Source organism: Trachemys scripta, chromosome 14, assembly GCF_013100865.1.
Source record: "Trachemys scripta elegans isolate TJP31775 chromosome 14, CAS_Tse_1.0, whole genome shotgun sequence".
Classification (NCBI taxonomy): Eukaryota; Metazoa; Chordata; order Testudines; family Emydidae; genus Trachemys; species Trachemys scripta.
In genome coordinates, this window is record NC_048311.1 from 21,517,315 (window position 1) to 21,541,892 (window position 24,578).

At 51.9% G+C, this 24,578-nt stretch overlaps 2 protein-coding genes across 2 annotated transcripts in view; both read right to left on the reverse strand.

Annotated features, from left to right (window-relative positions):
* LOC117887351 (polycystin-1-like) overlaps positions 1 to 2,111 on the reverse strand; it is a 63,114-nt gene extending 61,003 nt beyond the window's left edge. The window contains exon 1 of the mRNA XM_034789883.1: positions 1,011 to 2,111. Within this exon, the coding sequence (XP_034645774.1) occupies positions 1,011 to 1,600 (590 nt within the window). The 5' untranslated portion in view covers positions 1,601 to 2,111. The remainder of the gene's footprint in view (positions 1 to 1,010) is intronic.
* Positions 2,112 to 8,498: 6,387 nt separating this feature from the next.
* SLC9A3R1 (SLC9A3 regulator 1) overlaps positions 8,499 to 24,578 on the reverse strand; it is a 37,885-nt gene continuing 21,805 nt past the window's right edge. Inside the window, exons 2-6 of the mRNA XM_034789940.1 lie at positions 20,116 to 20,277; positions 16,966 to 17,119; positions 12,955 to 12,995; positions 10,515 to 10,613; positions 8,499 to 9,897 (exon numbers count right to left, since the gene is read on the reverse strand). Coding sequence (XP_034645831.1) covers positions 9,730 to 9,897; positions 10,515 to 10,613; positions 12,955 to 12,995; positions 16,966 to 17,119; positions 20,116 to 20,277 — 624 coding nt within the window. The 3' untranslated portion in view covers positions 8,499 to 9,729. The remainder of the gene's footprint in view (positions 9,898 to 10,514; positions 10,614 to 12,954; positions 12,996 to 16,965; positions 17,120 to 20,115; positions 20,278 to 24,578) is intronic.

Consider the following 24,578-nt stretch of genomic DNA (forward strand, 5'->3'; position numbering starts at 1 on the left):
ACTGAGCCACTCGAGACGCTGACTTGGGCCTGTCTGCTGAAAAGCTCAATCGATCTGGAAAGCAGTGTCATTGGCAAGGATGTTAACGAAAGCCGTGCGGCCAGCTAGCTTACTGCAGCAGCCCTTGTCCTCCAGAGAGAGGGCAACGAGAACTGTGATCGAAACCAACCCGCTCGCCAACCTGCACAGCGTGTGGACGCCGGTCGTGCTGCTCGCTTTAAACTGGTATCATGAATGTGGGTGCAATGGCCTTGGGACGCTGACGTCACTTTATCCTACTCTACAGCTCAGAGGGGCACGGCTGCCATTAAAGAACAATCACTAAAGATTAACTCTCTGTACTTATATAGCATGTTCCTCCCAACAATCTCCATGTACTTTATAAAGGTGGTGACACGTTATTACTCCTGTGTCACGCTATGGGAGCTGAGGCATACAGGAGTTGTGATGGGCTCAAGGTCACTCTGAGTCAGTAGAAGGGATGGGTCTACAAACCAGGCTTCCTGAGTCCCAGTCCCATGCTCTAACCACTAGGCCCCAGTGCCTGGGAGGGCATCCCTGGGTTAAGGGCTGATATCCTGGTGCAGGCATGTGGGATTTTTTGGGCAATGCAGTAATTCCCTGGCCGCCTCTGAGAGGGTCTGAGAATGCAGCATCCGCCTGTGAAGCAGCTTCAGGAGAGGTGTCTAAAGCGCTGCTGTCTCCCTGAGATCCTGCAGGCCCTTTCCCCAGAGTTCAGAGGCCACAGGGAGCCAACGGAGGAGTGCACATTCCTTGGCAGGCCCCCAGGATCAGCTGGGCAGAGCCCTGGGATTTCATTAACATTCCATCAAAGCAGCCTCCCCCAGGACAGGCGCTCCCCCGCCCCATGGGGCCAGCACTGCAGAGCACCTGTAAACACACTGCAGCCCTCTCCCTGCGTGGGTGTTCCTCCCCTCCCGAGAGCATAGGCTGGAGACACAAAAGCAGCACCCCTTCCAGGCAGGGACCCACGGCGGCGAGGTACTCACAGAACGGTCACTCTCCAGGAGCAGGGCTCTCCCGGAGGAACCTCTGCCAGCCCCGAGTGAGAGCAGTTCACTGCCAGGGAAGTGCAGACACAGCTGGCTAGGCACGGCGTGGCTTCTTCCAGCGCTGGGCTCTGGCATCCGGCTCTCGCTGCTGTGGACATCTTCTTCCCACCTCCAAGCCCCTCCACTCCTGCCCCTTCTGAGGCCTGGGTCCTGGCCCCTTCCTTGTTGTAGGCTAAATCCCTGTCATTGCCTGTCCCTGAATCTGTCCTGCACCTTCCAGCGCCCCATTGCGTTGGAGATGCTGCCTTCAGCCCCATCATTGCTGGTTTTACTGCCGGGGCCCCCTCAGGTTTGGCCCCAGTGCTGAGGCTGCATAGCAACAGCACCCCAAAGAGGAGAGCAGTGGAACTGCAGGCACCCCCATGGGCAGACTGACACACCTGCTTTGCCCAGGAAGGGCAGAGGGCTCTGGCCTCCATGACCAGCCCTGAGAGGCCAGTTGTTAAAGCAAAGCTGTTGATTCTCCACTTGCAAACAGGCCCATCTGTACAGCACCAGCTAAACAAACCAACACCCTTCTGCTGCATTTACATTGCAGCCTGGAGCGCAGGAGTGAAACTGGCTAGAAAACAGAAGTGATACTGACTAGTTTGATTTTTCAGACTCTAGAGAAAAAGAAAAAAAGGGGGGGGGCGAAATGCATGTTCCTCTCAGCCGTGGTAAACTGAGGTGTTAGAGGTAACAAAGAAGGGGGAATTGGAGTTGATAAAAATATATAGATAAATTTGTAGGCGCGCAGCACCGAGGTAGCTAGTGCATTACAGACCATGTTGGCACCTTGTATCGTGGTAGTGCTGAGTGATCCCAAGCAGGGATCAAGGCCCTTGATGCTGGGTGATGTATGCTCACAAAAAGTCCCTTTCATAGAGAGTTAATCATTCAATAATAAGGCAAGACCCAGCAAACAGGCAGCACGGAGACAATTATGAGCAGTGTGAAATGCCTCAGTCAGTGAACGCTTGCTGCCTGGCCATTGGCACTTTCTACATAAATCTCACTTCTCTGATCCATAAAGCAGCCCCCACCCCCCAGCAGTCTCACCCCACTTCACCCCCGCAGAGATTTTTTTGTATCAGCAGAGGCAGGCAGCGGCACCCGCCTCCTGTCACTGACACCTTGCTCCTTCCTGCAAGACACCTTGCAGTACGTCAGCTAGTGAGCTCGGAAGACCCAGCAGAAAGAAACAAAACGGAACAGCGGTTGTCAAAACAAAGGCAGAGTGCGTCAACATTTGCTATTGTGCTTGTTTGCTTACTCACTAATTTGCAAAACGCATCAATTCCCCAGGGATTTTCCCAGTCTAGTTCTAGTTATGAGCTAGGGAGGTTTTGTTGCATATCCCCAACCCAGCTCGCCCTATCCTCAGTCTACAGCTCCTATGACAACCCTCCATCTCCTCCTGTGCTTCCTCCACCTCGGACACCCAGGACCCTTGTCAATCACCTCAAGATTCTCTCCACCTCGTAGCGCCTTCCCCTCACCTTCCCTGCTTCTGTCGTCCACGCTTCCCCACTAGCATCGTCTCCACCCAGGTCCAGAGCACATCGGGCACTCACTGGAGAAGTTGCCATACACTGGAAAGAAGGCCTCAAAACAGTTAAAAAAACCAACCTGGTATCTCCTGGTTGACATGGGTCAATGGAGCTGACCTGGTGGCTCTGGCATTTGCAGCTGACCTTGGGAACAGTTTGTGACTCCTCAAGGTGGGGGTATTATTGCAACCTTTGTTTCCACCCTGGAACTCAGCAGCAATTCAGTCCAGTGTCTGGGGCCAAGAGTTCTCTAAACACACCCGCTGGCTGATTTCTCTCTCAATTCCCCCCCCACCGCATTCACCGAGCAGGGCCCCCCAAGAAACTCACATGTGCTTTGTCCACCAGCTCCTTCCTGCTACCTCACCAGCAATAGTTACGAGAGAAATCTTCCCTCTAAGCCTTCAGCTGTAGAGAGTAAATAAATAATTCCCCCAATGCTCAGTGAGCAGAAGAATGCTGAAGCCGGGAGGTGTGGAGAGAAGATCTGAATGGAGAGATTTGCTCCGTGTATGGAAACGTGATCTATGAAATCTGAGGTCTTGAGCAACATCTACCTACCCTCAGCAGACTCTACTTCCACTGGTCACTAGCTCAGCAAAGTCAGAGCGTGTCAGTTCCCAGGGGGAGGGTATTGCCCTCTGCAGCCATGACCTGACTCCTTGCAAAGCTTCTACAAACAAAATAGGCTTTTCTCCCAGGGCTGCTGCTTATTTGTGGATGCCCCCAGTCATCCGTGCCTCTATTTCCGACCTGACGGCTCCTTACTGAGAATGACACTCATTTAACCAGTGGGCCCTTGTTCTTGTCCATTGTGGCAGCAGGGGGCCTCACCTCTGGGTCTTTGGGGATGCTGTTGCAAGCAGCCTCTGGGGACAGATAAAAGATCCAGGCTCAGGGGGAAATCATCATCCATGGAGCTGGGCCGCACGGCCCTGGGGGCTCTTGCCTGAGGTCCTGGGTTCAAACGCCAGCGGAACCCTCCATGAGGCAGCTAAAATTCCAGCCCTGGATCTGTGGGTGTGAGGGCAGGGGGATTGCAGTGGAGGAAAGGGCACACGGCTGTGGACTGCAGGGCCTACCTCAGGAAGGTGTGGATGTCTGAGCCTGCTTCTCAGTTCACTTAATTAGAATTTACTGGCAGAATGAAGACCTGTGCGGCCCGGCTAATCTTCCAAGCCAACCCCACTCTGGTCAATGCCGTGTTTGCAGGGTGCTCCTGATTTCTAAAGTGTTCCCATTATTTGTCTGGCTTCCCGAATGGCTCAGAGGGAGACACTGTCTGGCTGTTTGCTTGCATCGTACACTTGCTCTTCTCCCCAGCCGCTCCCTAGAAGGTTACTGAAATAACCCTCTGCTGGCATTCGCACACCGGGAGTATTTCATTTCTCTGGCACTCAGCCAGGCTAAAGCTGTAAGGAAGCCTCGAATCAGAGCAGGGTGAAGAATGGGAGGGCATGTCCATGGAATTTTTGCCCTGTTTTCCCATCAAATGTTAATGAACATGGACGTTCAAATGTCTCTGCCCCCTCCTCTTATACACAAGAGCTGTGGCAATGAGTTCCACAGATCTCTTCACCCAACACACAGTCAATGCTTCCTTTTAGTTTAAAACTGCTATCTATTGATTTCACTGGGTGACCCCTGGTTCCTGCGTTACATGAAGGGGTAAATGACACTTCCTTATTCGCTGGTGTGTAGATAGCCCTCTCTCTAGCCTCTCCCCCCTCAGTCCTGGTCAAGGGTAGCTGTCGGCCCCAGAAGTAGCTCCTCAAAAAAGGGCCAGTCATTTTAAGGCAGGAAAGGATCTTTGCCCAGGACTATAACTAGCTCCGATTGCACCTTAGTCTGTTTTCCCTTTTGGGACACTGCCAGTGTCAGTTAAGTGTTTGTAAAGCTCTGGCTAGAAAGAACACCCTGCTTTAACTTCCTCTGACTGTTGGGTTTCCTTTACCTTAATAAGCTTTGTTCACCCACCCACTTAAATGTAAGCTGCACCTTTGAAAAATGTGCACCGATGCTTTTGTAAGACTAGCTAAACCTGCAGTTCTGGGCCAAAAGCATGAACCAGAGATACTCACCCAACTTTCTCCTGAGTCCTCTGAAAGCTCCAACTCCTGTAGCATGCCAGACTCACCTATCAAGCCATCTGCAGCTCATCTCCCCGTGCCCAGGATACTGCAAATTTACCAACCATGCAACAATGGAGAATCTAACATGCAGATGAGAGTCAAGCCATTTTTCCACCGTTAAGTTCCAACACCCTCTTTAACACTGCACCCTCCAACACAATAGGTTATTTCATTAGCTGCTGTCCATTGGGCAATAGCATATTTATACAAACACATGGAATTTAGCTACTGGTGGCCCATACAACTGGTGCGTGAGGGAGGGGAAGATAGGGGCTCTCTACGCAATCTCATCAATGGGTCAGAAAGACAAGGGCCAAGACAGATGTCTTCACACCCACATGGCCCAGTGGGCAGAATGAAGATTGGTACAAAAAACAAAAACATCAAAAAGTCAGGAAATTCTCCATTAAGTTCACAGCTGTGACACCGTTGGACAATTCATTTTTGTTGTTGGAGGGTAATAGGTTCTTAATCAAGCAACAGAGTTTTTGGCACTTGGGTATTGTTCAATCACAGTTGCATCACATGAAATTCCACCAGTTTGCTCCTGAAGCACAGTGAAAAGGTGGAGTTCTCAACGTGGGCAGGAGCAGCAGCCCATTTAGAGAACACCCCCAATTCCTTGAGGTTGCTGTTCTCTGAACACCGGGCCGTGAGGTCCCCTTACAGCCGACCAACCAGCAGACACATTAGAACTCAGCGAAAGGGGACGGAGGAGATCCTGCTTTGTAGGGTTCCACCACCAACCACAAATGCAAGAGCTGGGGGAGGGTAATCATCATTGTACAGTAGAACCTCAGAGTTGCCAACACCTCGGGAACGGAGGTTGTTCGTAACTCTGAACAAAACGGTCTGGTGGTTCTGTCAAAAGTTTACAACCGACCATTGAGTTAATACAGCTTGAAACTTTACAACGCAGAAGAAAAAAAAAGTCTTAATTTAAATGAAATAATTTAAAATAAATGAAACAAGCACAGAAACATTACTTTTTTTTTTAAACTTTCCCTTTATTTTTAGTAGTTTATTGTATTGCAGTTGCTTGCTCTCTTTTTTGGTCTCTGCTGCTGTCGGATTGCATGCTTCCAGTTCCAAATGAGGTGTGTGGTTGACCGTTACCCTGAGGTTCTACTGTAATTGAGCCCTGGAAAGTTTCTAGTGCTTTAGAGAATAGTCCTGCCACGTGAGATGTTGCAGTTATGACCAGACTGCCGTCCGGGTTTGTTGTGCATTGTACTCACCCACGCCTTTCAGCTGTACATTCTGCAGGCTAAGGACTTATCTGTTTAACCCACTTAAGCTACTCAGCATTGTGCACACATATAAATAGTGCTGCAAACACCGATTTCGCTGCTAAGCCCAAGCCACAAGGTGGCAGCCCTGGAACAATCTCTATCCGTAGCCAGGCTCTACAAGCACGTCACTGGACACCTTCCCCTCCAAGGCCTATTTCCTCCACTACAAACCTCTAAGTGATGTCTCGCTGTTCACAGAGTACAGACTCCACATTATCGCCACTATATCCACAAATATTGTGGTTTATAACACGGCGCTAGTTCTGCTTTCCTAGTAAAGTCATTACACCAGAGGCGGGCACTGGAGTCAGAGTCAAGTTTCTGTAGCAGATCATCTTCTACAGAGGCTGCTCTCTGGTTTAGTAGAGATGGTGTTATGACACTGCCCAAACCATTGTCCTGTTATAATCAGGGGCAGGAGTGGAGCACTCTGATCATAGCTCTACTACTCTGTTCGGCTCTCACCTTGATTTTAATCTTATTCTCCCAGTCAGGAACCATTGACTTTGATTCCAAATAATCACCTCCACCAGGGATAGAACCCAGGATCTTCAGCCAAAGGACTTCTCTGGCCAGGAGCTAAAGAAGCAACTCCACTCGCCAGTAGCAGTAGGAGGCTGTATGCTATGAGAACAAGCCACATAAGAAGGGACATGGCACTTGCCAGTGCATCAGTCCTTTAAGTTTACCCACTATTGCTTTCGCTTTTAGGCATCACTGTTCTGCAGCTATCGCCTTCCTCTCGCTTACTGTAGTTTTCCTCCTTTAGAGTCTAAATGCCATTGCTCATCAACAAGCACAAGACAGGCCCATCTCCTACACATCTGGGAGTGGAAACAATTCACCCACTCCCTTAGAAATCTGCATACCCTACCTGCCTCCAGCAACTGCTTCTCCTTTAGGAGGCCCTCATGCATTGGTTTGCCCCTGCCCTTCTTCCCCGCCTCCGGTCTGCACCTGCCCACCAAATGCTGTTACAGCGCCATGGGCGTCTCTGATGTATGGAGTAGACCTTTCTTCCATGCTTCCTCCCTCTTGTTCCTTTCCCAGTCCCATCTCAGGCTCCTCTTCTCCACAGCCAGCAGCTCCTCACTTACCTGCATGCTCCAGTGTAGGTCGGGTACACACACCTTAGCGATTTGCTAGGTCAAGTCCTGGAATTCACCCAAGCAGTCTCCCGCTCACTCCCATCACATCCTTACCAGAGGGGAGGGAAATCTGTGACCGCCTGCTCCAACCTCACCCCACCCCAACCCAGGAGCAGTCCTGTGTTCATCTGTTAACCCCTTCCCCTCTGCCATTTGAGAGAGGCTCTGATGTTCACGGGCCCGGGCCACTTGGGATTGTTTTGGAATGTGCATGGTCTTGTGAAATGGTGATGGACTGCAGAGCAGCTGGTTTATTTTCGCAGAGAGTTTAGGGGCTGCCGCTGCCCTCGAATCAGGTCAGTAAACACGTCAGTAAACACGGAGATAAGACAGTCCCTCAGGCTTGCTGTGACCCTACCCTGGGAATCCTTTCTAGCAACAGCCCTAGCTGATTAAGGCTGGTACTCACAGCAGTCTCATGGGCACCTCCTCCCACCCCACCCCCCTGAGCAGCAGGATTAAAGCATTTTAATAATCCAGAGACATTAACCCAGAGGGTCCAGCCGATCCCTCTCTTCTCCCTCCCCGCCCCTCGCTAGGTTCCAGAAGCAGGCCAGTTGGCCCAGAATGCATCACTACATTGCAAAGTGCCACCATCCAAATGCACCGGAAACCTTTAAACCACCAGTTTCAACAGGCTTGGAATTTCCCATGCTCTGATGGAGGGAGGGGCTTAAACAGAGCCACACCAGCGGCAATTATTCTTACTCTGAAAATAAGGGGCAGGGTAGGGCTGCTGGCCTTTATCCCTACCCCAAGCAGGACCACTGCACAAGCAGCACCACGCAAACCGCACTAGCAGACATTTCCTGACGTGCAATTTCCCCTGCCTCAGGGTCCCATCAACACTACAGCATTGTTATGAGCTCGTATATGATTGACTGCTGCCCCCACTTAACATGGGTGGGTAGACATTCAGGAGCCGGGCTGTGGCAGAGTTTTAATACTGCCCCTTCAGTTGCGAGAGAAGGCCTGCCCACCTGTTCCTGCCAAGCCAGTCCCGCCTCCAGGCAGGAGGCTATCCCAAAATGCATTGCACCACTAGCTGAGCCAGCACAGGAGCGCGGCCCAGATTTTTCCCACAATGCACTAGCGCAGCGGGGCAGCATGTTAGGGCAGTTCACAGAGGGTTGTTCCTGGACAAAGGCTGCTAGGTGGAGGGGCTGAAACACGTTCCCTGTAAGCAGCCATTGGCAGTTACCCGATCACGTCTCTCTCCACAGTGCAGCCGAGGTGCTAAATCAGGGGATTGCTCAGAGCCCCCAGGCGGACAGCTTTAGAAGGATTTAGCCATCCAATGAACACACAAAGTCAGGAGGGATTTTTTTCCCGGTAAAGAGCATTTCTCTTGAGCTTGACAGTACAATAATACCTCGATCGCAAACACGGAAATAAAACATCCACAGGGAAAAAATCGCCACAGAATAAATCTTTTTTCCCTGCCCCCCCCCTTAAAAATCAGTGTGATTGGAAACATCTCATTTCAGAGAATGGACAGAGTCTATTTAAAAATCTTTACATTACACATTTCAGTATTCAAAACCCTGATCGGTTCGGCCAGACATCGAAGGAGATTCCTGCTTGCAGTTATTGGTCATTGTGCTTGGTCCAAACAGCCCTCCCCTGGAGGAACAAACCCCACGGGTATAACATGGCAAGGGAAGCCCTTCAGGTCTCAGGCCTCAGCTGCCCTAGGGAGCTAGATCCTTTGAAAGTTCGCTTCCAGTTGGCCTGGGACAAATGGTTCAGTGAGGTGTGTACAGGACACTGGTTTCATGGCATTCACACAAGTGCTCGGTTAAACTGATTCAACTGCAGTGCCCTCTGGGTACCTTCAAAACAGGGGATTTGATGGGGGTGGATCATTGTAGATGGAAGCCCCAGGTCAGAGATAAAAACAACAAAAAAAAACCCACCCTAAACAAATAGTAACTCTTGGAAGGAATGTTGTTTGGTTCTTGGCCAAACTGAAGCTTAAAATACACTGAAGCCTAAGGCTGAGATATTCAGATATGTCTACTGATTTTGGGTGCTCAGCTGGAGACACCTGAAAATATATCCAAGCTCCTTTAAGAGCCGAGCATCAAATCAGGCCTCTTTAAGGGGTCTCAAGTCAGGCACTCAAAATCCCACGTCACTGCTGAATGTCTTCCCTGCATTTACATGGATTTAAGCTTTCAGTAAAAAGCCAGTGAGAGAATGAAAGGTGTCCCACAGTGCCCACTGCCAACACAAAGGGGTTTGATTTGGGCCCGTGGAATGGTCCAACTTCTTACCACGCATGAACCCTAAGCTATTGAGACGCACAAAAACATCTTGTCGTTCTCTGAATGTTAACACTGCTCTGGAAACTCACAAAAGGAGCCATTGTGCTTTTTTTCCCTTTAGATTAGATTACAGTAGAGAAAACCAAATTGTGCAATCCAAGTGTAGGGGAAAGGATTCCGCTCCCTAGCGAAACTGGAGACTGGGAAGAAAGCGAGATGCTGGTGGAGATTTGGGCCAGACGCTGGAGAGTTTGCTACTTCTCCTCTCCTCTGCTGGGGGGGTTTTCAGAGATTGCTGAACAGTTCATTTTTCTTGCTCCAGTCCATCTGCGGCGCCCTCTTGCTGGTGCGTTTCTGGTGCGCGCGCTCCTTGGCCACAGCCAGGGGAACGTTGAGGTCCAGGAGTGGATCGGGCGTGGAGTTTCGCTTCTCCTCCTTCTCTTGCGAGTCAGACTGCAAAGGTGAGCGACAGGCACAATGAGCGTTCGAGCATTTCACCCTGATCTCACCCACTCGAGCAGATGGTCTGCCTCTATCCCTCACTATCCTGGGTCTTCTCCCCTTGCCTCAAGCCCAAGCTATTTTGTTAAGCCACCGTTTGCACACCGGATTACCTACAATTACCTTCTGAATGGCCCCCGGTGTCTAGGGAGGAGCCGCCTGATCTAGAGAGGTGCTGGGTACGTGCCGCTCTCCTGGTTTCAAGGGGAGCGGCCTGCACTCAGCCCCTTTGGAAATCAGCTCACTTTTATTTAAGAGTCTAAAAAGAGAGACAGCCTTCTGTGCAAGACTGTTCTCTGGCATAGGTGATGCTTTGCCAGGCCTGGCCAGAGAAGGGGATGAGCCCATTGCTACACACCAGGGTCCCTGCTGTTCCATCAAGGAGAAGTGATGAGTCTCCAAGGCAAAGGTCTCTTCCCATGCACCAGGAAGGGGCTTGCTCCCCAACTTCCTCCCTCCCTGCCAGCCAAGGAGGTAAATCCTACCCCCCTTCCTCACTTCTGCTTCAAATCAGCCAGTTGTCCCCCAGGTGCAACCCAAAGCCCTGCCGAGCAGGCAGCTGCCCATACCTCGTTGTAGGTCTCTTTGAAAGAGGGGGACACCGCCATTGGCTCGGGGCTTGATGGACTTTCAGACACGGACTCTGGCCGCTCCTCTCTGCTGTCCTCCTGAAAGAAACGAAACCAAGTGAGACCTTGAGCTGCCACCTCCCCCAGCCAGAGGGGCAGGCCTTTTCCCCAGCCATTCCTACCACCTCTCCCTTCTGTGCAGTGGCTCCCCTATAGGAGAGGGAAACTCACACTGAAGTCACATTGAGAGGAAGGTTTCGTAATGCCTGCCAGCAGATGGCAGGGCCAGTTCCAAATGCTACCCTCTTGAAACAGCCTGTGCACGAAAAACATCTAGAGATTGACCTTATCCAGGACAAGAACAACTGCTGTGAACCAGTCAATGGCCAGTAGATTCAGAAGTACCCTGTGCTGGGGGTGCCTTACACAGGCAGGGCCATGGGTGGATCTGAGAGGGCAGGGGCACCCAAGGTGGGTGTAACGGGCAGTGCAGAGGCAGACGAGTTGGTAATTTTTAATGCAGAGCCCCAAATCTCATCTGCAGATTCTGCTAGCTCTCCTGCTTCTCTAAGAGGTTGAGGCACTTGCCCTGCATGAGAGGTCAGGGCCCTAGAGATTTCAGTGGCCGAGGAGCCCTACTTCCAGAACTTGTACTCCCTCCCTCCCCCCCGGCTTTGCATTCCTCAGGGGATCAGGAGGGCTAACAGCTGCTCAGCTCCATTTAGCAGGAGCCAGAAGGGAAGGCAGATTGAAACCCCAAGGCAGGATTAGCCCAAATGCCAGAACTCCCCTTAACACCGCCCGCCTGCCAGCACGGACTGGAATCTCACTAAAAGCAAGATCCTCTCCAGGAAGGCTCAGGGCCCCACCACAGACTGCAGGGAACGAAGCGCTTTCCTCGGGAGGGGAGGGAGATGCAAACCACATCTCTTATAGGTCCAGAAGGTCCGTGCAACCCCCTGCAGAGCGGAGTGACGTTGATGCCAATTAGCTCCTCCCTCGGCGGGACCAGTAAGTGGGGGGTCTGGGAAATCCTTCTTCCGAGCACATAAGCTGCTGACAGGCTGCCGATTAATAAGCATCTTCTGGACAGGCTTCAGTGCTTCCTGTTCAGAGCTGGGCAGGATTAAACACAGCAGCTGTGCTGCTTCAAGCTCTGGCCTTAGCGTTGGACAGGCCGGGGCGGGGGTGGGGGGGAAAGAGAGGGCACGTGGAGACCCCTTCCCTTCTCCTGCCGTCCAGAGCGACCGGCCACATCGCAGCTCCAGGGCTAGGGTCTAAGCATTGTTACTTAGTGCCCCAAGGGTACAAGATCCGTTCTCTGCACTGGAGAGCTACTCCTACACTCTTCTTCAAAACTGCACAGCCCCCCAGTGTGGACACAGTTCTACTGGGCTTTTGTAGTTCTAGCTTGTTCCTGCCCGTTCTGCACTTTTATCCTAGTAGAACCGTGTCCACACTCAGAGTTACGCCGCTAGAGCCACGTCGGTAGGAAAGTCCCAGCCCTAACTGAAACGAACAGGTCCACACACGGTGTGTAGGCCAGGCCCCAGGCAAACAAGGCTCAGGTGAGTGTGGATGCAGAGAACACCTGGAGGTTCTTTAGGGCAGGGAGTGCACCAGAGGAGAGCCCAGTAAGGTTGTCAAGCCACAGATGCAGCCATTGGACAGGTGGGGGAGGGAGAAAAGCTACAGTCCCCCTATCGCCCAGGCCCAACTCGGCAACAGTGCCGATGTTCCCATCATAACAGCTGTGGGACTCATATGTTCAGTCCTTCCCGCCCCAGCTTCTACACCTACATGAAACAGCTCATCTAGACTTGGATAAGGATCCAGGTGGAGGAATCCGTTCTTGATCCCTGGCCCCTCTCCAATATCCAGGCTGTCTCCACCCACTGGCACCACCAGTTAGTCAGTAAGCCCGATGGAGCGATCCCATTGGCAAGATTTGCCTATTCCTCACCCATGGCATTATGCCCTAGTCTGAAACAGCAGCCTGTCTTGTCTCCCCTCCCTCCTTTTCCTGATGTATATTACGATTTCCCAGCAGGCTCTAACGAGCCGACGCCTTCCTTTCTGCACCACGGTTAATGAGGTTTTGTTTTTCCAAACCAGACTGGAAGTAACGAGGCCTTTGGAGTCCGGCCCCTTCCTAAAGAAAGGGCCATTCTCTTCCCTGGGAAGGGGTGGAGCCAGGCAGAGATGGGCCCGTCTTAATGTGTTCGGTGGCCGACAGTGAAGTTCTTCCTTCCTTTGCAAAGGTCAGCGCTGCTCTGGAACACAAGCTGGGAACGTGACAGGCTCCAAGAGCCACTCAGCTTTGGGGTGGGGCAAAGCGACAGGGAGGAGGGGGCGTGCATGCTGCAGTGACAGCACAGCAGGCAGCAAACGTGGCATTTCGATGCCATCTATAAAAGTTGAGACTTGGCAGGATCTTTACCTTCTCTACTTCGCCGTTGGCAACTGGCTCTGGCAAGGGACCTGGGGGATAAGACACAGACATGCAGTTACAAAGAGCCTGCAAAATCCTCACTTAACCAGCACCCACTGCCTTTATTTGTCCTTACATCCAGGCACTGGGCATCATTGTAGATGTGGGGCTGCTTATCCAGCAGCCTCCCAGCTCTGCCCATGCACTGCACCCCAAAGGCACAGAGCTAGGGGTAAGGCAGGCTGTGCCATCCTGCAGACAATGCTTTCGCTTGGCTGGCACTGAGACTGCCTTTGTATTAGCAGAGTCAAGTCAGACCCACATCACTCCCCATAAAGTTACCCCTTTGGAGTGGAGGAGGGATCCGAAAGGCAGAGAAAGGGAATGCCACTCTGCAGCCTCCCTGTGCCAGATCAGCCGCTGCCCAGCGTGCCACTCCCAGTTACCCAGAAAGATCCAATGGCCGTTCACTTCCTTACTGCTGGCATGAGAGAGCAGATCCTTTTGTGATCAGAGGTTAGTCCTGGGGGGCAGGGCATGTGGAGGAAAACCAGCTCGTATTTACTCTTAATGGCAGCCAAAGATTCCCAGCTCTCAAATTTAGTGACATTTGCCACTACGGGATGGGAGCAAATTCACCCCCTCAAGTGAAGCTGGAAACGGTTCTACAGAACTGCCACAGACCAGGAGGAAGCTAGACAAAAAAGCACCTCTGAAGACACCCCAGAATCTTAAAGCACCAGCCACTGCTTAAAGCGGAACCCCATTATTATTGCATTCACCCCCCGTGGGCGCAGGGCAGATCTTTCATTCCTCCCGCTGGGCACTCAGATCTTTCTGCCTGGAGTAAATAGGCTGGCTCCCGCCTCCCGCGGAGTCTCCTCTCCCCTTTACTATGGGAAGTTCAGTTTCCCAGAGAGAAAAGCAGCGAGAAAGCCCCCAAAGCCAGATTGCTAGGCAACCAAGGAGCCAACATCCACAGGACTGCAGGCTCCCCCTCCCCCCCTCTCCAGCCATGGACAAAAAGCTGCCGTTTGCCATTGAGAAGATCCAGCCCCTCTATCTGCCACTGCACCCGGACTGGCTGCGTCTTCCCCGCCGAAAAAGGAGCGTTTTTACCGCAGGATAACAAATGCCGGGAAACCCTAGTGGAGACGAGGCTCTGTAGTTTTCACTGCGATGCAGCGAGGGGAGGTGAACCACAGGCAGGGAGCAGAGCATTGACCTCACCTGACGACCTCACGGCAAGGACTTGTCTGCACTAGGATTTTGCGGCAGGATAACCGCCGCGTGTCAGTTATCTTGTTGCGACCTCCCAGCCCAAATGCCCTTTGTGCAGCGAAGACAAGGACTCGTCTCCTAGCCCGGGTGCGTGCGCAGAGGGTTAAAACCGACCGTCTCAAACACACACTAAACCATGGTTTAGCCCAGTGCACAGCTGCAGGCTGTAGAAACACTGAGAACAGGGGCTGTGGTGGGGAAACCACATCCTCGCAGTCCCCTACGGCCAGAGCCTCCACTGCAGGGTTACGTCCCGCATCTATGTTACTGGGAACAAGTGACCAGTGCAATGAACCCAAGGAGGTGGCCGCTGATGTAGACCCGGATGTGTGCCCCTAGAGGCATCTTCCATCTCAGCACTTCCCAACACCCCTTCCGAGACCCACTTCACTGGTGGATAAGCTAAGGTGCCGAGGTAAAGTGACTTTCCCAAGGCCATGCAACAAGACAGTGGCAGACCCAGGAACAGAACCCAGCAGTCCTGGCCCCTGCTCAAGCCACTGGACAGCAGGCCCTGTCAAAGTGTTATTGCACGAAGAACTCAGGTGGCAGGAAAGCTCATGGGAAACTCCTGGAGCAAAAGAAGATAAGAGATAACCGCCTGCAGCCAGACACCAGGACGGAGGCAAGGAGAGTGGAGGTGGGGCCAACCTTGCCCAGCCCACCCCCCGCTTTAAAGAGATCCTATGCCACAGAAAGCACCACTCTCCTAAGCTCCCTTAGATCAGCCCCAGGAAGAATCTCAAGGGGCCCCAGGCAAGGCAGGGAACCCAAGCTGAGCATCTGTCCCGGGTGATGCTATTCTGAGGGGCCACTTAGAACATCTCCGTACGGACTCACCCGCAGGGCTGGGCTATTTTGGTGGGGAAGAAGGAGGTTAACAGGATTAATTAAGAGATTCTAGAGAGCTTCCTGCCCCCCCGCCAGGAAGCACATAAAAAGAGTCACAGCAAGCGTGACCTAGGAGGTGCCATTCACTTCCTCCTCTCCAGCAGAACAAGGGCTTGAAGTGAGACCAGCCCACAGGCGGTGGTGGAGGCTCAGAGATATAAATGGCAGACACCTGTATCTAGCTCCCGAGGTTTCCGGCTCGCTCATTAGACTCATGTCAACGTCTGCGCGGCAAACTGACCTTTTCCCTCAGAGCCAAGCACTGGATTCCACTGTTGTGAACCCCTTAGCGCCGCTGGCCCAGGCGGCCATGCAGTTCTTCGCTGCTACTAAGCAAGATTTATCCTTCCTCGGAGGCCGGGTTTGGATTTAGAGAGTAAATATACCAGGGGCATGTTTCAAGCTAACAAAACAACCAGAATCGCTTGTTTTCTTAGGGGCTTTTGAGCCACACTGGACCCAGATCTTCAGAGTCTGGTGGTGAAGTCCTGGATTTTCTGCTGCAGACCCTCCCCTGCCACACCCCCACCAAATCCTGGGTCAGGAGTGGAAAAGAACCTAGTTCTCCAGAACGTGAGCTCAGATCCTCAGCAAGCGTTTCCCGCCCTTAACCAAGCATCTAGCACCCAGCAAAACCCAGCTCTCCCCTGGCAGTTGCTGGCAGACCGAGGGGGACACAGAATTGCCTAACCCGGGCCTACTCCAGCCGTTGGAACTGCTGCAGTGTTAGTCCCTCCTGCCTCTCACACAATCTGGCCAGCTTCCACTCTTGTTTGGCATCCTAGAGTTCCGTGCTGCTAGAGGAAATCCAACTATTGAAACAAGAATTCTTTAGGCCCGATAGAAAGCTCTTTAGGCTGGTCACCAGGGCCCACTTAACACTAGGCTGCTATTTTGTTTGGTGGTTATTAGTCTTGCCAGATGCTGAGGCCCTCCTTGCAGACTCCCTAGCTCTCATGCAGTCAGGAGGTTCAAGCCAAGACCCTCACATGTTCTAGAAGAGGTGGCTTGTGGCAGGGACAGCTGGGCCCTTAAGCTTTTGCACTTAAACCTCCCCAGTGGTAGAATTACATTTTTTTGATACAGTTACTGAAGCACCAAGTCCAGTGTAAAGCTTCGGAGGGGAGTGTGTTCCACTGGTCTCTGGGATAATGGAAGGGCATGGACCAGGAGCTAGAGTGGCCAGTCATGCTCTTGGCTTGGCCTGCTCTCTGATTCAGAAGAGAGAGAGAAAGAAATTGGGCCCCTCCTCTCATAAACCCTGTCAAAGTTTAACCATTTCAGCTATAAAATTCACACAACCCTGGACAGACGCCCGCACAGTCAGGGAGCGGGGTGACCGAGTGCAGGGGAACCAGGCCGACAGTGCCAGATCATTCCCCACTGGCATATAAGATGCTAAGGAAGCCAGCAAAGCCTTTGGCTTGCGAGGTAGTTTCCAGCTTTGCAGGCAGAAAGGCTGCATGACACCAGTGCAAGCCACGTCACGTCACTTCGGGGTTAAGTCTTGGCGACTTTTCTTCCCAGCTTCCCACGGAGCTGGTGAACCAGAGCACACCTTGGAAACTAATTACGTGCTGTGGATTAGGAAGAGAGGCCACAAGCAGTCAGCACCAAGGGCTGCGTGGAGATGCTACAGAGGTCACACCTCACCAGGACAGATCTCTACCCTCTCTCATTTTGGACAGGAAATGAAACCACCCATAAGCAGGAAGCCTTCTGTTCCCAGCCTCCATCTCCCGCCTTAAGCCATCTATTTGCAGAGAACCTCGTGGCCTTGTCTAGGTAAAACCCACCCCACCCCACCACCACACGCAAGCCCCAGCACCACAGCTGCTACCCTGTCACCTGTCAAGTGCTCCTCCGAGGGAACGACTTTGCATTTCTTGAAGAACTCATCTGTTAAGCTATCCACCACCAGCAGCTTGGTCTCATCTCCCCCAGCTTTGATAGCCGTCACCACGTCCGAGTGCTGCTTCCCTTCCATGCACTGTCCGTTCACCTGCCGGAAGGGAAATGGGCAGAGTTAGAGGAAAGACCGTGAAAGGAGGAGATTTGTACTGAATTACAAGGCTGGTTGCAGGTTAGACAGAAATGCTGATACCAGTCACATGCTGACTATTATCCCATTCAGTTGCTACCGGGCTGGTACGGGAACAGGCAGGCTACTGCAGGGCTGTACATTGTGAGCACCCCCCGCCCCCAAGCAATAGACACATTCACTCTTGCCTACATCAGACTCTTGTTGTCCAGCAGCTCGGAACAGCCGGATCCCTAGCCTGGACAGGTGACAGTCCCCACGTGACAAGAGGAACGGATGCTTCACCCATGTTGTGACATTCCTCTCAGCTCCCATTGGCCTGTTCCACCCAAATCCTACACTTCAGAAAGACTCTGTGACCAACTCTCTTATCTGACTGCCACGCCTGGGATCCAGGCCCTCAGACAAGTCACCGCAAAAATATTCTGGCTGGCCCTATGGGAGGTGCGGAAGCCCTGGACATTCAGCCCAATTTACAAGTGCATGTAGCAATGATGGAGGAGGAATGGGTTCCAATGACACCTTTGCCAAAACCTGCCCAGGAAGAAGAGCAGGTCTGGAGGAAGAGCTGGCTGTGCCACAGAGATCAGATCCGGAGTCTGACACAAAGATCGGGGCTCTGTAGTCTTGCAACTTAGTCACATTTCAGACTCTCTCTTATGAACGTTTCCTGTTTTGCACACGTCTCTCTGAGCCTGACCTAAGCAACCACTGGATCGCTCCTCAGCATTACCAGCTCTGAGCTGCGCGCCTCATTTCTGAATAGGACATTGACTACATTAACTCAGCTGACCTGTGTTCCTTCCTACACAGCTGTGCTGTGGCTGCAGCTGATCAGACTTGAAGCTGATGGCAGGAGCGAGAGTCCAGGCTCTCTGCGAACAGAGGCTTTTCATAAGTCCCATTCCTCTGTATTATAACTTAGGGACACGGAAGAATGCTTGCAGCGGAAAAGCAACCGAGGCTACGTCCACACTAGAAAAAGTTTGCCAACAAGCTATCCCATCAAACCCACCTTGTGTAGACATAGCTGATACCAGCCAGAGAGTGCTTTTTTGCCACTGTAGCTTTTATCAGTTTGGTGAGCAAAATAACCCATCCCAGCAAAAGCGCTTTGATACGAGTATAGCTGCATCTACACTCTGGCTTTTGCTGGTATGGAAATGTCACATACGTACATAAATCACACCTCTAACCAACACTGTTATACCAGCAAAAGTTTCTAGTGTAGACCAGGCTCTAGTCAGGAATCATAGAAGATGAGGGTTGGAAGAGACCTCAGGAGATCATCTAGTCCAACCCCCTGCTCAAAGCAGGACCAACTCCAACTAAATCGCTATGAGACACTACAGTGCTTTTAGACTGAGATGGAAACCCCAGGAAGGAAAGAGGGGTCTCTGGACCAAGAGGTAGTGGTCACTAGCATACCTCAAAAATCTGATCTAGTCCCTTCCTATTGGCCTTACACCGCATTCGGGAACTTCAGACTAGTGGCTCAGCCCACATGCTGCTTCCCAAGCCTAGAAGATGTTCACACGAAATCCACACTTATCTCCTCCCCCCCACACCCCACTACTCTACAGCAGTGCACACTTGACTGTGGGGAGCAAGGCTAACCCATAACTCACCATCTCACAGCCCCTCCTTGTACAGGGAGCACGAGGACTTGGGATGCTAAGATAGGACAAAAGGATTTGACCAGCTGGAGACAATGGCTTTTTAACGGAACGAACTGATACAGCCTCACAGCTGACTCAAGGGCAGCATGTCCCACCATGAACATTTAACCTGTGCTCCAAGCGAGCGGCTGGCAGGTTAAGTCATGCTGGGGGAGGCGGAAAGGCTGGAGTGATGTGGTGGTGACTATCCCATCAATGCCCTGGTGAGATTCCAGCAGGCTGAGTCAGAACAGTGCTGCAGAGACTTTCACCTGGGAATGGCCTGAAGACAGGGGAAGTGGCTTAGAGACCAGGGCAGGAAGTCTTTGGAGAGCTCTGTGGAGGGCTTTCCCAATGGCACATCCGGTACTAGGAAGGTGGGGTAGCCTGGAAAAGGGCTTGTTATTGGTTGTCCGGGCACGGATGGCAGCCAGAACTCCGCCACCCTCGAGCCCCTGCAGGTCCCCAGAGCTAGCCTTTCGGGGATTAGCAGAGCAGCCAGCAAAACCTCATTAAAATCAGATTTTCTCTAAGTGATTAGCGCAGGACTACACAGCAAAGCTGCCCGGAGCGCAGGGCAGCATATGCACACAGGTTGGGCAACAGACCTGCGGCAAGAGCATGAGGCATTGTGTACACACAGGCTGGGGGACAGCTGCCACATGGGCTCCTACACACTAATTAAAGAGGCCAGGAAATCGCCTCGGCCATCTCCTGGCACACGTATCAGGGCCTGTACATGCTCAGTGTACCATGCCCTAGAAAGCAGAGCTGTCAGACAGGATCCACTGCAGATTCATCCTCCTACAGACAGCAGCGAAGGGATTCCTGTTAATGTCCTGGCCACGGACAACACGTGAGGGAGAGGTGGGTGGGTGGGACCGTCCCACAGACTTTGGTTGTGACTATAAGATGACTGGGCCGGCGTCAGGACTCTAGTCATAGACAAAGTCACACTGCAGAGGCTGATTCTAACGATTCATTTCTTGATGGATAAAAACAGGCCCCAAGCGAATGGACTGCAAGACTTGAGTTTTCCTTACTTTGCACAGGAAGAGGACAAGCTTCCCACGTTACTAACCCCAGAGGAGGAGTCTGGGCCCAGTTCAGATGACTACGCTCGTGGGTGCAAGATGTGGAATGCAGCATCTTCATGACGTTGCCGATCTCCATCCCCCTGGCATCCGACAGAGGCCCCTCCCACACACTGCCCTCTGCGACCTCGTCAGTCGTTCCCTTGCTTCACCACTCATTCTCTCCTCCTCCCCTAGCTGCACTGCCCCTGCCTCCTGAACGTACCTCAATGATGCGGTCTTGCGGACGTAGCCCTGACGATTCAGCTGGCGAGTCTGGGTCCACGGCCCGGACGTACTGCCCCGGCTTGGTTTTGTCACTGTGGAGGTTGAATCCGTAGCCGTTAGGGCCCTTCTTCATCGGACAGAGACGAGGCCGCAGCTCTTTCTGCCGGGAAGGAATGCACATGAAAGCGGTGGTTAGTAGTCACTTACCCTGCCTCCAGCCCAAGATCAGAGACTCAGCCCAGGCCTGATTCGGCACCCGTCCGGAAGCAATATGGTCTCACAGGACTGGGAGCCAACAGCTCTGCATTCCAGTCTTAGCCCTGCCTGCCATCAACTAGGTACATAGCACTGGAAAGTCAGTCTTTGTGTCTCCAGCTCCTACAGTATGTCTACACTGCGATGTAAGCCCAGGGTTTGAACTCTGGCTCAAGCCTAATCCCCCTGCCATCTACACACAAATTGCCCTAGCTCAGGACTTAGACCCAAGGTCATAGGACCCCACGGGGTTGGAGGTTCTGAGCCTGAGTCAAAGTGGGACCCAGGGTTCAAGCCCTATTGCTTTGCAATGCAGACACAGCCCCACTGACTCGTGCTCTGGGAGTCCACCAAAAGCATTCCATAATCCCACGGGCTGACTTTTTTTTGTCTCCCAGACAGTCAAATTTTCCCACACTGCACCATCAACTAGGGACTAAAGAGGCCACATTTTAGGAGGGTGCAAGAAAGTCTGGGATACGGGTGGTTGGACTCGGGCCCATACAGTGCAGATGCTGGAACCCCAGGCTAGGACCCAGGGTTCAACAACAGGTGTTACAAATGCGTGTAGACGATCAAGTCCTAGGTTAAAAAACCCAGGGTCTGCTAACTTGAGTTCTACTATACCTGGGCTTCCCTTGCCGTGTAAACATATCCCTAGTCTGTAAAACGGACCCAGGAGTTAGCTGCATCACAGAGGAGTTGAGTACTAATTTCTATTAAGTGTTCATAAAGTGCTTTGAAGACACGAAGTGCAGGGTGTATTATATGAACACCCTTTCCTCTCCCAGGGGGGGCGCCCTCCCTTCCCTGGCCTGTCCCACAGATGGACGACAGCACTCACGTTTCATTACTCGGCTGTTCACCTCCAATTGCTGGACCCAATGTTGCTTTAGAAGCAATTAGCACATGCGGGTGGAGGAACCGACATGCCCACCTGGCCTTGAAAGGCAGGCGGCTGCAGTTACTGAAGCCAAACAGATTACAGAGCACGGGGATTCCTTTAGAGAGGGATTCAAGCACTCCCAGTGCTGCCCAAACGGACTCAGACCCCAGCTCTGCGCTGCTGTTCAAATGGCCAGGCAGGCGAGCATACAGCAAGGTCAGGCCAGAGACTACATCAAAGTGTTCTGTACACAGGAGCCCCTTCCAATGCCCGAGCTTAGAGGACAGACCCTCCCTGTTCACACACGCACCCTCTCTTTCATACAAGCACAATCCCCCTTTAGCGGATTTCTTTCCGGGACTTAGGAGGTGTTGAGAGTATCCGAATGAGCTGTAAAGGGGAACAGATTGCGCTGTGTCGGACTACACACAGATACAAGTTGTGGACTCATCTCCCTGGACAGCTTCTCCCGCAGAGAGGCATATCAGGGACTCTCAGGTGCCGTTTCTACCCATTCCCACCTTAAACGCTCCATTGTCCTGAACCCTTCCTCCACATCAAATCAGATAACAAGGGAGCAGTGTCAGCAGGGCAACTTCCCACCACCCCAGCAACTCAGACCCTCTTGGATCAGTTTTTGGCCCTTCTCTCAATGCCAGATGCTTACTCCGAGGAGCAGAGCCTGCCTTCCCCCCTGCTCCTCACCCCGGGATATCTCCGAAGGGCTGAAACCCCGCGGGCTGCACCGTGGCATGAAGAGGCGTTACTCGGAAACCTTCCCTTCACCGAGAGGCACACAGCAGCTTCTGCACCTGCACTGGCAGCGAGCACAGAGCAGCTGGCCTCACAAGCTTGCTACGATTCCTGCATGAGCACTGGAGCCCATTTCCCTCCTCGTGGGGCCTCCGAGTCAGTCAGGTGCGACTTCACCAGGAAACATATTTAGTTTCCCGGGAGAATGGGGTTTTAGCATCTAAAATAACAAGGGCTTCTGGCTCAATGCCTGACAGGGCAGATGGATTCTCTGGCTCTACTTCTAGCTGCAGAGACATTCTCAGCTTGTCTCGAACGACGTCCAATCGACAGGCAGATGCTCTGGATAATTCAGCCCACAGTGTGGACTCAATGCTATTCGATGATGCCCAAGTAGCCAGGACAGCAAGACACCCACTTCATCCCATCTAGCCAGGAGCTTGCATCCCAGCCCATCAAGCAGAACTGGCTAGAGAGAGCCACCCGTGGAACAGCCAGATTTAATTACTAACTCACATCTAGAAACCGCACCCTGAAAAACTCCTAGGACACAGAGCAGCAGCCTGTCTGCTCAGCCCACAGGTCACCACGAACACATCACCATTAGCCTCATCTCCAAAGCCCTTCATGGAATCAGCCCTTGCTCCCTGAGAGCGAGTGCATCACCCGCTCCATGGCCATGATCTCCTGCAATAGCTACCTTCCACCAGAACTGTGGAGCCACCCCTTTCAGAACAAATGGCAAAACTCAAACCCTGACTTGGGTTTCCCTCAGCAAGATCTTTACACACACACACACACACCCCCCCAAGGTACTCTACTGCCTAGTCAAGCTAGTTCTCCATCTGCTGGGAAGCAAGAGGTTAAAATTATTTCTCTTTTCAATACGTGGGAGGTGCTCAGACACAGTGATGGTGCTACACAAGTACCACAGGGTACTTCCAGCTCCTGGCTTGCACCCCCTTCCCCTGAGAGTTATTAAAACCAGGCAAAAGTCTGAATAGCCCCACAACATCAGTGGCCCAGAAGAGATCCATCTGCCAGACATCTCTGAAGAGCTGAAGCAAGCCCATCTCTGGAATTAGATTCCTCATGTGCAGTCAGACCTCTGCTAAAGGAGAAACATCAGTTTCCGGTGTCACTCCAAGCTCAACCTCCCCTCCACCCCTCCCTCCAGTGTCCTCCACTCCCTTTCTATTGCATGCCAATAGCCACGCTGCTGGATACAACAGAATTTAGTGGCCCAGCTTGGTGGGTATGCGGGTCACAGCCAAGTCTGTGTTTATTGAAACCAGCGTTATATTTACAGTAAAGTTCTGAGGGGGACAAGGGTGGGGAGGAGGTGGAGGATGAAGTGACTATCAAGCTTCATTGGCCCTCAAACCAGACAGACCAATTACCTGTCCTGAAACTACCCACCAGCAGTTCAGCAAGAACAGAACAATCAGTTAAGGAACAGCTTTCCCTGAAGGATCTCAGAGCACATTAGTCGCACTTAACATCTGGGTAATGTAGGTGCCACATTACAGATGGTAAAAAAGGCAGACAGCTGGGGGCTTGCTTAGAGCAGTGGTTCCCAAACTGGGGTTTGTGAACCCCTGGGGGTTTGAGAAATGTTACAAGGGGTTCTCGGGGGAAAAAATCCCTAATGGCAGACAGAGCTGTCCCTAGGCACCCCGGGGCCAGCAGCCTGGAGCCCCTGGACTTCCAAGAGCTAAGCAGATCAAAGCAAGCATATCTATCACACTGAGGAGATTTAAACTTCAAGACTCCTTAGGAGAAATGGAAGGGGAAGTGGATATTTTTTGCTGTTATTAAAATTAAATAGGCAGCTAGTGTTGTTTTTAAAATTATTATGAAGAACAAGTTTAAGCTTTGTTGTAACGTGCGTTGTTTGCCTGGACTGCTCAAGACCTGAATGCTTGTGTAGGAGGAACTCTGAGTTGGCTTCTTAAATACCTTCCTGCTGTTTCACATCTGATACTCCTTGATGAAACATAGGAGCCTTGTCTTATAAACAGGCTTATTCAAAGTGACACAAGCTACGAAAGTGAGATCTTGGAAAAGTGTTGCCGTTTTCATAATGTAATAAAAATACTGTAATGAAATAATAAATAGTGTGTAATAAGAATGTCATAAAAAAACAAAATTTTACATTTCCAAGATCACTGATTTTATAATTTATACTCAGGTAAAAGAGAAAATCCCTGGAAATATTCATTTTTAGGACGGGGTTCACGAGACTTGACATTTTAGTGAAAGGGGTTCACAGGTTAAGGGTTGGGAACCACTGGCCTAGAGCAACTCAGCGAGTCTTCAACTGAACGCTGGTGTCCCAACAATGCCAAGTCCCCGCTCTAACTACTAGAGGAAACTCTCAGTGACTGCAAAATTTGAGAAGAGGCCAAAGTATGGTGCAGTCAACACAGGTGGTAAAACAACATTTCTCAGGAGACACAAAGAATATCCAGCTCCCCTGAGATTTAGAGTGTCCCCCACCCCACAGCCTTCCTCAACCGCCTTTATGTGGAGATCAAAACTGCTTCTGAAGCAGCGTCTTAGTGAGG